General features: G+C 38.3%; 1 protein-coding gene across 1 annotated transcript in view; it reads left to right on the forward strand.

Moving 5' to 3' along the window:
- Positions 1 to 13647, forward strand: part of ADCY9 (adenylate cyclase 9) — a 96700-nt gene that overhangs the window by 71598 nt on the left and 11455 nt on the right. The window contains exons 7-9 of the mRNA XM_085307184.1: positions 1829 to 1988; positions 4438 to 4586; positions 7624 to 7665. Coding sequence (XP_085163310.1) covers positions 1829 to 1988; positions 4438 to 4586; positions 7624 to 7665 — 351 coding nt within the window. The remainder of the gene's footprint in view (positions 1 to 1828; positions 1989 to 4437; positions 4587 to 7623; positions 7666 to 13647) is intronic.

The following is a 13647-nucleotide window of genomic DNA, read 5'->3' on the forward strand; positions in this document are numbered from 1 at the left end:
TTTTTTTTGACTTAAATGCAAACCCATTAAGCTAGGAGCAAAGAAATCTGTTAGTTCCCTCTTGTGGGGGACTGTTGTATTACAGTGTCTTCCAAGCTGTTACCCAAATTTCTTTTCCTATGTCTTTAAATGTAATTCCCAGATTTGAAAAAGAGGGGGAAAGGAGATAAGTATTATTAAATTAGAGTTGAAAAACAGGAAGAGTTCTTGATTCCTCCAAAGAAAGCTGGAGGTCACAATATTCGCAGAAGTCTAGAGCTAAGAATTAAAATAACATTCACAAACCGTGCATTTTTGGAAGGGGTGGAAACAGACTCAGTTTCACTTAAACAACTTTAAATTTGCCCTGTTTTATGTAACGCTTTTATCTGGCRTTATACCTTGTATTTTAGACAAAGGAATTAAAGAAAATCTTTAAAATGAGTGGTAGATTTGGGGTAATAGGGAATGAGTTGTGCAGCTCTGGAGTACGGGAGTTTCCTAGCCTGCGTGTGTTCCACACCGAAACTACATTCTCGACGTTTGAGAGCATCTCTGTCCCCAAAGCAGCGACTCTTTACCGTTTGAGCTCTGTTGTAGCTCACTGCTGCAGTGCCTGGGCTTTGAAACGGTGCGCGTGAACTTCACCGATCACTCCTGCCCTGGAAGTGTTGCAGTCGCGCTCTCTTTTCCGAGTAAGTTAGGGAAGCCGTAGAAAGACAGGAATCTCTTGATAAAGCAGTGAAAAGCCTGGGCACATTCTGGTAATTACATTCACCCACGATGAAGTGGCTTTGTAGAAGGTTYGCTGCACTACATTGCCTTATTATGTCTTAATAAAAATAATAAGAAAGTTGAACAGCATCTGCAATATTTCTAGTGTGAGTAATGTTTCAGAGGTTTAGGAAGCAAGTTTCCTGAGGATTAGTTTCCGTACATAAATAACAATTTATATGCGGCATCCTCAAGCATTAGGCATGTTTTTGCCTTTGCTTATTCATTTTAACGGTCAGAAATGCTCTCATTTAAGAAATATGTCAGTTAAACTGCTCTCGAGAACTCTTCTTGTTTCTCTGTCTGGCTCCTTCAGCACTTTGCAGATTTGGGCCTCGGTCTTACCAGCAGCTTGAGGCAGGAATCATTTCTTCCCGGCTGTCTCGTGCCGAGCCAACTGGGATGCTGTGCTAGATACCTCCAGGCGAGTGGAGGAGCGTGTGAGTTGCCAGCTGGCCTCCCCGAGCGCTCCTCACAACTGCATCTTATGCGCCGACGGCTGCGGACGGTGCCAGCTCGCGACCCACGCTCTCTTCCAGTGCCCTGATGAGAGGGAACGGAGTCTGATTTCAGCCGGAAACTTCTGTCAAGTTGGTTGTGACTAGGAGAACTGGTTTTGATTATAATGTTAAGAACGCGTGCGCTTGGCTTGCCTCTGGATGGATGATCTGTTAGTAGGATGTACAGCCCTTCTTTTCAAACATTTGTGACGTTACTTTAACTAACCCTTTAACTCTCACCCCTTTTAAGGCTAAATATTTACGAATGGGGAGATGTCTTTCACACACTTGCCTTCCAAGTGATTAAAATTGGTTTTTCAGTTCATTCCCTCAAAGCCCACCGCACTGTGTTGCACCTTTTGTCACACCCCCTTGCTGTAGCAAGCAAATGGTCCTCCTTCAGCAGGTGTGGATTGTTCCCCCAAATCGTCAACAGGTCGTGCGTTGTACAGTACGCTGTGGTTGTTCATACAACCTGAATGAAGGGTTCAAAGTTCCATTATTACAGGTAAATGTAGACGTATGAAGTGATGCGCTAAAATTAATGCACAGGTCTGTCCTGTGATTTGTTGCAGGATGGCATTCTTTCTGGAGGAGGTGATGGCTTGCACAAAGCGTCTCCTGGAGGTGATATCTGGCTGGCTGCCTCGACATTTTTTCGGTGCAATCCTAGTTTCTCTCCCAGCTCTTGCAGTTTTTTCGCACTTCACCTCTGATTTTGAAACAAATATACATGTAAGTTGTAGAACTCTGTTTCATAATTTAACATTTTTGGATCTAACCAAGATTGTTGCTGGCCTGCCTTCTTCCTTTAAGTTCCTCGTGTTCTCAGCTAGAGATGTACTATTGCTCCTAGAGACACTGCGTTCTCAGAACGGTGTCCTGTTCATGTCTTTGTCATATTTGGAGTCAGATGGCATTTTCCAGCAAGACTAGACTGACAGAAATGGGTGTTTTGGGGAAGGTGAGCTGCTATCTTTTGTTTTCTCTTCTCTCTAACATAGCACGGTGTATGACCATTCCTTTCCAGGATCTTCTGGGAATGCTGTTTCACAAATCTCTTGCTATTTCAGGGTCCTGCTTATAGATAATGACCAGATCTTCTTCATTCTTTCTATCACACATTATAGGTGCACAGTTTATTTTTCGGGTGTAGGGAAGTGTTCAGTCTGTGGGAATGTGCAGACCACATGTTTTGTGATCCTTCCTGATTTAAACATATATTCCACGATTTTCACATTCACACAGGACTGGATTTGAGGTTGTCTGGCATGCCCTGTTAAGATCATTCTACAGCTTTTACCCTTTGTGARCTTAAGTGAAGTTAAATATTTTAAAGCTATATAAATTTCTTTGAATTAATAATGTCTTTTCTCCCTCATGACCACCAGTTAACTAATTGTAGGAGTGTTTTCCTCACACTGCAGGGAGCTGAAAACCTTCAGATCTCACAATTTCTTTGTCCATTTTATAGAATTCTATTCACCACCATCATGGATTATGTCTCCAAGCATTTAAAAATAAAATAGGAAGCACCACTATATAAGTGTATTCTCAGTATCTCTTCAGATTAGGTTATTAGTCCAGGTGCTTCAGTAAGATAGTGGTATTCACCACAAAACTTAGAATGAACTTTGCTTTCTTTCCTCTTGCAGGTCCTCCAGAGTCGTGGGGTTGTTGGCTCACTCTCCAAGAGATGTCCCAACACGTCTTGTGCTCAGTGATGCTTCARCAATCATGGAGCTCTAGGAAATGGAACCAGTCTATAGAGGGTCAGGTAAGTGTCATATTTTACTATGACATGGTTTTGCAAAGTTTTTTTTTAATTCATGGCATTTTATACCTCCCTGGATATAAATAATTAAAAATAAAAATAACAACAACAGCAATGAAAAAAAACTTTCCAAAGCCATGCATACATAGTAAAACACAGCACTTACTGACCCTCTATAGGCTGGCTTCATGCTGGGGCATCACTTGGAGTGAGAACCAGTGCTCTGCCACTTTAGGAGACCTGAAATGGGGGAAAAAAGTAAGTTTAAATTATGGTTTTTTATGGACACTTCTGAAATTCATGTTATCCATTTTCGAATCATTAAATTAAAACTACTTGTGGTTTAAAATGGAAAATGTTGTAAGAGGGTTTTTTTTTTCCCATAGATAAACTGTTTCTACCTCTGAATCACATGCTTATTTATTGTGCTAGAGGATTTCTAATTTTCAGTTTCTGTACTCCAGCTGTAAAAGAAATACAGAATGGAAGAGAGGCAGAATGATCATTTTGATACTRTAAAATCCAGTATCTAGCTAAAACAGAACAGAACTCTCTAACGCAGTTGTGGAGTCTCTGTTTTAGCTTGGCTTGTCATTGACATTCTTGATAAAATCAGAATTTGCACATCATTTGTCTACTGCACCATTGTATCTAAGGGGGGATTAAGACATTCTGGAGAATATATATCTRTTCTGCACTTCCTTTTATTTATCCAGTAAAGATTTGGAAAGGGAAGGTTYTCTGAGATAGGAAGTTTGGGACAAAAAAATCTAAAATTGTCCTTTCAAATTGACACAGATGATGATACTGCAGAGCATCAGTTCACAATGACAGATACCTGCTTTTGTTATCAAAACAGCTTTTTCTCATTTTGAGATCATCCGTTGCTGGTAATGTGTTAACTTCCTCTAAGAGGAGGTTTTTAGGTTAGGCGGTTTCACAAAGTTTCTGAGGGTGAATGTGYTCCATATTTTCAATCACATGGAGTTTGGATGTCCAATTTAAAAGAGCTGGGTCCAATGCCAGTAGCTGGAAAGRAGGTTAGAGTGAATGTTTACCCTCTTTTTTTTAAAAGGAAGAGCTACTGAGCTTTTTGGAAAGGTAAGATGTAAGTATTGAAAGTACAATGGTTGCACAATGCAGTAACAGAAAACTGCAGCTAATGAAAAGTGTGACAGACTATCTACGCTGTAAGTTTTCTTGTTTTTTGAAAGGAAGACCTTCAGCTTGAAGTGGTGTCTACTGAAACTCGCAGAGAGTATATGAGGTTATTTATTGTGCATTTTATACAGAGGAAATTAGATCCTTCTCTTTCATGTGACGTGTTCCTTTATTTAAGGTGGCATTTATGTACAGAAGGACTCCAGTCACCGAGAAGACGCTAACTTGCACTCTCTCTCTTTGTTGCAGTATACCATGTTTATGTGTTGTGCGATTCTGATCACCATTGTCCAGTACTGTAACTTCTGCCAGCTTAGCTCCTGGATGAGATCTCTGTTGGCAACTGTAGTAGGAGCAGTGCTTCTCATTCTGCTCTACGTCTCCTTGTGTCCAGACAGGTGAGCATCATACCTTAGTGCTCATAGACCGTGTTTCAATTTTATTTGTTTTCTGCACCTGCCAAGTGRGAGTCCAACACATGTGATTTTTGTGTCTACCATGAATTTCTCCACTACCTCAAATGTCAAAATTTGATTTTGGAAGAGATCTGCTTTATTTCAAGGATGTTCAGGTGATATCTGAGGGGCCTTTCCTGTAATCTGTTCTGAAATGATGCTCTGTCTTCAAGCAGTGTGTGTCTAGGGCATGCTTACACATACCAGTCAAACCCTCAGAATTTCCTTTTCATCTTCTGTTTTGAAACCTCTGTTTTCTTATCTTAAGAAATTTCTGAGATACTTGGTAATGCTCTTTTGGCACCAGCCCTTCTTCAGTTGTTCCCCCATGCTCCTCCAGATTTAATTTTCGCCCTAGGATCCATCTATCTTTCTTCCAGCTTGCTCCTCAAGGAATTTTTCACTATAGAAAGCAGACACTCAGATCCAGTAGGGGTCTAATAGYCCGTTTCCTCTCCCTCTTTTCTGCCTCTTCAGAGGATTCTGGAAGACAGTAACCAGAGGAATCAAGTTAATGCAATTGCTGTGTAATAACCTTAAGGTTTTTCAGTTTTTTCTCTGATAAGCAGTTTTCCCCATAGGAGAACTTGTTTGCAGTATCCTTCTGCTATTTTCTTGCCAAGACAGTCGAGGGACTCCTTCCATCTGTCCAGTCTTATTGTTAAAATTTTATAATCGAGTTACTCTTCTCAGGGGCTTAAGATGCATAAACTTTGGCACTCTTACCACAGTATAGACTTTGCAAGGACTTTGTATGCTAGATTATTGTAGTTCCTATCAAAAGCCATTCTTTTTACCTGTCTTCAGAGTCCTGCTGAGCCATATGGTGAAAAGCATGAAAGAAGCAAAGTGTTTGTAGATACATGGTTTGTGCAAGTATTTAACTTTTAAACTCCTCTTCAAATATATGCAGTGGTCTCTTTTAATCTTGATCTATTTTTAAAGAAAAGAGAGAAAGAGAATAAAAGATGCTCCCTAACATCTGTTCAATCCGTAAGTAAGTCAGAAGTGCTCTAAGGATCTGCAAATTTTTTGTCAAGATCCATAGAATGGTAAGGTTGGAAGGGACCTCGGGAGGTCATCTAGTCCAATCCTCGGCATAGCCCCGTACGGGGATTGAACCCACGACCTTGGCATTAGCAGCACCACACTCTAACCAACTGAGCTAAACATGCCCCCAAGGATTGTAGGAGCAAGTCTTCCCCTCCTTGAAAAAATCTAGCTTGGAAGTAGAGTTAGTCAGAATAAGGTTTGTAGATCACATTAGACTAAAAAAAAATGTCTTTATTAGCAGAGCACTCAGGCAGTGAGTACAGGACAGCCCGTTGTAGCTTCAGTTGGGGGGAAGTAGTGTTCTCATTTCTGGATGTCTCTCTTAGCTCATCTTTGATTTGTCTGTTTGGTTCTAGTTGTTCAGCTTAACTAACATTGTGTCTCCTCCAATATGCTAAATTTGTTGCTACTCGGACATCTCTGGCTCTCTCAGTGACACTCTCACAGCTGGGGATTACTTTATACCTGTTGACTTTTTCTTTGCAACACTGTCATAGTTTCACTGTCTTTAACTCTGTCCAACCATCRGCTTCACTGAGGAGTCGGCTGCAGGTTTGTCTTTTCAGGGAAGTTAGTGAACAGTAAACTCTTGGTGGTCTTTCATGATTCACTATCTACTCTTCTGTAATTCCCCCAAGCAGACATTCTTACTGCTGCTTAAGCTATGTGCAAASCACCATTTCGGCAGTAGAGTTACTGTGGCATAAGTAGATGCTGGTTCACTGCAAACCTTTTAAAATAGACTAATCCAATGTAATTATATTACCGGAAGCCTACGCAAAGGCATTTGTCAAGCTAATGCATGAAAAATGTATCATTGTGGCTGACATTCTCTTCGGTGATCGCTTGAACAGACTTCTGTGCATCCATATCAAAGGCATTTTGTTGCAAAAGAAAATYGGAAGATTTTAAGTGTCGTAACTTTGTCTAATTACTTATTCGAAGTCAAAATTTTAGAAGAAATTACAAGTGTAATTATCATATCATCTTGTGCATAAGCTCTGCATCCTAACTTTGTGAATAAGGAAGGACACAAAACTTCAGATAAGCTATGCTTTTTCCTTCGTATCATCTTTATTAAGGAACTGAGAAAGGCTGTTCCCAAGCAAAGAGGTAACGACCTTGCCTRTGTATCAATTCATGGCATCAACTTTTACTGACTCCTAAAGGAGCAGTGTGAACATTTAAGAAAGTGTCTTGGCAAACTGATTTGTAGAACAGTGATCACGGACAAAAATAATACACATTGAATAGCATGTCCTGAAACTTTTATTTGACTAGCTTAATAGTAATTTTTTTTTCTTCCTGTCTTATCAGTAGTGTGGATAATGTTTTTTGTCACTATAGTAATTGCAATTTTCTGTGCRTCACAGGCAAGTGTATTCTGCACATTTCTTCACTTTCTTTTTCCAGAAGTAACTGATCCTAAGAGATTTAATACTTAATTGCTGTAGAGAAATTGTAATGCAAATAAACGCAAAACTTTTCTCAACTATTTATTTTCGTCATGACACTTTTAGAAAGAGGCTCTGTATTTGTCCTCTTCTATCATCTTTGTATTGCRTTGGTCAGACAGGTTGGAGACATAACTGCTTTTTAGAGTTCTTGCATTGTTTTCGCATGTATCCAAGGGAAGATTGAATTATTTAAAAATTATTTGTTCCAGACATTATCTTGACTGCATTATCATCAGTTACTCTTCAGAGGTGTTTGCATCTCTGTGTCTGACAGTGTCTTCCAAGGCAAAAAAAAATGCAGATAAATCATGTTGAAACAACGTTYAGCTGAAGCTGATCAAAAGTGAATTGCAGTTATTGGTTCTGCAGTCTACATAACAGAGAAGTTTAAAATGCTGACTGAAATTCCAGCAGAATGTTTTGTTCRTTGCTTTAACTTTCCCTCTGACATCAATGCATTTTTATTTCAGCTCTGTGGAAACTTCTCATCTAGATTTGGCACAGAACTTCAGGTAAGCTTTATGTAAAATGGCCRTCTTTATATTTAGGGAAAATTCTTATTTTCTTTTTCTGCATTATGTTTTATCTAAGTGGATAAACTAGATCTAACAAAGTTGGAAAGTCATTTATCTAGAGATATGTTTTCAATCAATTATAATCAGCAAAATTTTGTATACACAGCATCACACTTCTGAATTCAACAGATTGGTTCAGCAAATTGTGTTTAAGCTGTTTGTGTACGTAACTTCCTTTCCAGAGGTCTTGGGCATGACTGAAAATCATCAGAGACTTATGTTGCGCTCATTGAATTGGGTAATGCTGTTTTCTTTTCCAATTAGATTTCTGGGAAGGAGAGAGCAATGGAGAGACTATGTAAAATGGCACTTGGTTTTGTAGTAGTAGATATTTATAAGTATTATCCCCACATTATGGGCTATTATCATAGTTTTATTGAAAGTTTCACTTTTGCCATTTGTAAAGTGTTTTTACTGGTCTTCAGGTTTAGACAATTATGTCCCCTAAYTGCAAATTTAGGGATGATTTTAGGATGATGTTGTCTTTGATTGATGACCCTGTGAATTAATGACCCTGTGAATATATGACTAAGTAATTCATCTAAACAAATACATATTCAGGAGGATGTTGCTTTTCCTGGGAGCATGGGTCACAACAAAATTACTTTTTACTTTTTAGAAAATTAGGAACTACACAAATGCAATGACAGTTTAGAAGAAATGAGCATTTCCTAAGTACCAAGAGATGGTGACTGTGCTTTTTTGGACATTTACTTACCAGGAAGTTATCATTTACGGTGGTGATTTTTTAAAAGGATTTTCCTTCTTGTATAGCTTTGGTTCATGAAAGAAAYCTTCATTTTTTGTAATGAAATTCCAGTTCACTGCAGTCAGGAGACCTGGAAAGTTAAAGCCAAAAGAAAAGAGGTGACTTGATTTTTATAAGMCTAAACAGTGGATTTGCTAAAAAAGCAGTATATGAACTATTAAAGCATAGTAGTCCCTGCAAGTAAGGTCTCAGTACTGACCTGAATTTGGATCTTCAGTGGTTTATTTTGTGAAATCACCTAAGCTGTATTGCTCAGAATTATAAGTTTCACCCTCTGTTGACAACAGCTTAGCAGGCTCCTGACAGCTGCTAATCCCTAATAAATAAGTCATTTTSCCTTCAATAATTGACAGCAGTGTTCAGTTCAGTGACTGTTTCTGGATAATCGTGTATTAGGAATCTGTCAAAARAAATAGCTATCGAGCTTTGTTTATGTGCGAATATTTTTCTTCCAAAAATGTATCAAGTAACTTTTAACTCATGACAAATAAAGATAAAAGTGGGTAAGAAACCAAACCATTCAGAGGTTCTTATTGCAAGCGGTCGTGGAGCACTCTCTGCCTGCTTTGCAAATCCTAGCTTGTGATTTAAATACCAAATAAGGCAGTTTATGAAACTATCTGGCTTGTTAAACATTTTTAAACTTCATTTTAAACTTTTTATTGAGAGATGTTCTATATTTGTATTTTGCCTGTCATTCCTTCAGCTGGGGGAAAAAAAATGCATGTGTACCATGTATGTGTTTTTATGCTACTCTTCTGCATGCCAGTAGCAGTTTTGTCAGGCGTTGGTTAGTTGGTTGTTTTCATTTTAATGTGAGAACAGTATCAGTGCAACGTGACGCTTTCTAACAGTCCAGATTCCACTGTTACCGAGCAGCAACAACTTACAAATTGATATGGTTCTTCTATATGTCGGAGGTTAAGAGAGAGAATTAGGAGTTAATCCTGTTTTATTTCTACCACTAATTTGCAACAAAATTCAACTTCTCTTTTTAGTTTTTTTTTTTTTTTTAATATATGTATGTTACAGGTCTAAATTTCTGTATGAGCAGAATTTCCCCTTTACCGAGGTGATGGACCAAGAACGTGCTGAAACTCCCTTATCCTAGTAAACTTTTTTTGATGTTCATTTCTCACAAAAAGTAGGTTCCATGCTCACTCAYGTAAGCTTTTCCTTTGCTCTGGGGAAAATTTCTTATTGCAGAAATAGTTTGAGGGCCAAACAAACTTTTTAACTTGCATTCCTTGAATGAGGCCATTCCCTTTGCTTTTCTTGATCAAGAATTGAGATAGTTATTAAAATTACATGGGAAGAAAGATACTAATAGTAAAGTCTTAGCACAGAGTTTGCCTCTGGACTGTCTACATCAAGCTGGATAAATCAAAATAAGGAATTTGGCTCCCTTTCCAGACAGACCATTTTTTCAACCCAAAAAAGATACTATATGGATACTGTGTCTTCTAAGTTAGAATTACATCTTGCTTTCATTCATTTCTTATCTCAGAGCAGGTAGAGTATATCTCTTTCCTGTTTTTCGTGGTTCCAAGAGGAATACTGATAGGCCACTTGAGACAGAAGACTAAAACTGCTTGATAATAGTTTTCTTTAAATGCCTCCCCTATATGTTCTTCATCAAAAGCAACTGTTTGATTTCCCTTCTTTTCCTCACTGTTTTGCCATTGCATTCTTTTTAAAGATTTAGTAGGCATGCATCCACTTTAAATATGTATATAGCAAGCCATCCAAATCCAAACATAGGTTACTGGCTTAGAAGCAAAATAGCTCTCCAAAAATCTTTATAAGTAGAAAAGTCATTATCTTTACGGTTAGTGATCAAGCCAAAGGAGATTCTATCTCCAGAGCTCTCCCTTGTTCCGCATTCAACACTCAGACTGGATGAAGATGCCAAGTTAATAGTTAGGCATCTGTGCCAGGAAGTACCTCAACTGTTTGAGTTAAAGGAACATTGTCAGCTTATGAGTCTCAATTTGAATGATTTTTAAAATTAACTTTTTACTGCAACACTTCATAAAAAGTCGAACTTTAAAAGATTTGATTTGTGAGATTTGTTTTTAATAAAGTTGTTGGTTTTTTTCGTGTTGTGTTCTAAAAGGTAGCTTCAGATACAGGGTTTCCTCTTCTAGCATGACTATGCACAAAGTGAGTTATAGTGACTGTAGGTCCTGAAACCTAGTATCTGTAATGTTCAGGAAGAAAATTGATTTTCGGATGAGTCACGTGCAATTGTTTCCTCCATCAGGGTTAGTAACRTGACTTTTTGTACTAATACTTGCAGCAGTCAGCAATCAAAAATGCTTAATCTGGAAAAGATATAGCACCTTCTCTTTTGAGCTACTAACCTGTTACCTTATTAATGAATTCAGGTGAGCTTGCGAGTGTGTCGCTGTCATTTTGAAATGCAGATCTCTGGCTGCACAGCCGCGTGGGAAACAAGGTCAGCCCAGTGCTTGAGGAAATGAGTGAGAGCTCGCGGATGCCRGTACTTTAGGAAGCTGAGAATGGGAGGCAGGAGCTTTCCCTCAAAAGACGGATCTTGGGTTCAGCACAGGCCACGTCTTATACCTTAAGATGCTGTGGTTTTGACCTGATTTGTTGAGGAATGTTTTGTACAATGTATAGTAAAAAAGTCTTTTGTGACTTAAATGAATCTCTGTGGCAGGGATGTTTGATGTTGCATCAGATTATCTGAATCGAACTCGTGTACTCTGAAACGAGTAACATGCGGTTGCTCAGGGCTCCTAGCAGATCTCTTCCCAATAGATACTGAAAATAATCAATTGTTTTGAAACCGGAGTTGTGTGTCCTGACTGTGAAAGTGTGTCCAGTTCAAACACAACTGCAATGTGCAATGAGCTCGTCTGGCTAATACAACTCTGCAAGAGTGGATGCAGGTCTGTGTGAAGCTAAAAAAATATAAAAATGTATAAAAATCTCTCTTGGAGCAAACACATCAGCCCTAACTAATATTTAGAGGAAAAGCAGAATTTGATACCGTGCGGCCTCAATTCTGAATCAAATTTTTGGCCATAGACTACAATCCTAAATTTAAAAAAATCAAAATTAATCCCAGCGTGATGGTTACAATCACTTGCTACACTTTTGTGTTGCATTTCATCAGAACATTTTGCTTCTATTCCTTCTAAAACCATCATTATCACTTAAAAAAAAATCTGGCAGCTGGGATGAAGTGGCACAGGAGATTCTCATGCAGATTTTGATTTACTGAATTTCAGCAAGAGAATGCTTTGTTTGCAGCCATTGCCTGTGTACCACTAAGCCCCTTATTTTCATCTAAGCCATATCCTTSCCTACCTTTTTTGCTGTGGGGTATCTTTCCTTGACTCCTTGGAGAAAGTTAAATACCTTCAGCTGTCACACTTTTTAGATCCTCTGTCATCTCAGTTTTGTTTGAGAGCATCTAACAAAGGACTTTAATTTTGATGATTTGGTGAAAACATTTATCTGTTTTGTAAATCTGTAGCCATCTATTTCCAAAATGATGTTATGCATTGCCAAGGCATCAAGACCTGCTCCCTTCAGCCTAAGTGTACATGTTGCTGCCATTCAATTCCTTTAAAAAAGAACAAAATAAGAACATCTTATGGTACTACTTTTCAATATTTATTTATCTTCCTCTTGTTTTATTTTGTTTCTAAGAGCATCAAATTGGGGCAATTTTTGACGTCTTCAAGATCAGTTGCAAGTATTGAATTTCAGGAATTGTTACCATTCTAGTCGCGAATAACTTAGCCTTTCTTTTATTCTGAGATTCATTGTATGTCTAGGAAGAAAATGAGTAAGTTCATAACAGAGGTTCCATTAAGAAAAGTAGTCCTAAGGGAGAGAGGAAGAAGTCTTCATAACAACAACATATTAATAAATGCTGGACTGTAGAGACCTCTTTGGTGGCTAAGAAATAGTATCTTCCATTCATTCTCCTTTCTTGTCTTTTTAATATCAAACCAATAAAATGGATTGTTTAGGCTTCACCTCACTTGGGAGAAGGATATTTTTGGTTGATAACAAAAGAAGTAAGTTTCAAGATAATGTCAGAAATGTTAATAACCACATGCTGTCTTATCTTGAATCTGAAGTTCAACCTGCAAATTCTCTACTGTAAATATTTAACTTGCAGGAAACTTTTTCTCTGATAGGTTTGATAAAAACCAATAGGTACAAGTGCAAAGAAAAGTCCGTAATGCATACAGATGTTTTTAGGGGATTGCATGCATTCAGTTGTGATCACAACTGTGCCTTGTGTTTGCTGCAGCATACCTTTCTGGCTATGCTCTCAATCAGATATTTGAGAATGAATATGCAGAAAAAGAAATCATATCTGCAGTGTGTCTCAGTTGCCAAAATGTCTGCTTTGACTTCAGAAATGGAAGCATGTCCCTCATGGGTATAAAGAAAGAAATTGAACCTGGAAATGTTTTCACCTGTTACAGCAGCAAATTGAAAGTCTCCTCTTCTTGAGCTGTAGCTGCTGTTGTGCTTTGAGTTTTAATCTCTTTTGCTAACATACTCTCGTAAGAGAAATACAGAGAAACACTGAGATACAGATAGGTTTTCTACTTTTCAAGAGTGTAGTTAAAGGTGGATGTATTCTGAGCAGAAAGCTTTTGCTTGACGCACGAGTCACCTCTTCACTGCAATGATCTCAGCATGTGTCTGCCCATATCAGCTCTTAAGCTTTGGTATAAGTTTGGTGGGGGTTTTTTTGGTTTTTTTGTTTTTGTTTTTGTTTTTGTTTTTTTTTTTTTTTGAAAAACAATTGCAGCTAAGTGACTCTGGAAATCCTTAGATTTCCTACCTATCAGACTGTCTGGGTTTGGATTTGGTTTCTTGGGCTGCAGAGGTGGTGTCAGTTCTCAGACTGAATTTGTATCTTCGCAGCTCTCCAGAAAGTTAAGGTTGTACAGGCTGCAGATATGTGCCTCTTAGGGGCGGTTTGGCACTGSAAGCATCCTCCATCCGTGCTGCTTAATCTGCACGGGCAGTCAACACACTGTCAAAAGGATTCAAAATATGGTTCTCAACCTGTATGAGCGCTGAATGTTTTTTGCCTTGGCACTCTGAGAAACTTTATCTCCCCCTTAAAAAGGTTTAATGGTTATAATGTACAG

The sequence above is a fragment of the Rhea americana genome, unplaced genomic scaffold, assembly GCF_003343005.1.
Source record: "Rhea americana isolate MKP2758 unplaced genomic scaffold, rheAme1 scaffold_255, whole genome shotgun sequence".
Taxonomy (NCBI): domain Eukaryota; kingdom Metazoa; phylum Chordata; class Aves; order Rheiformes; family Rheidae; genus Rhea; species Rhea americana.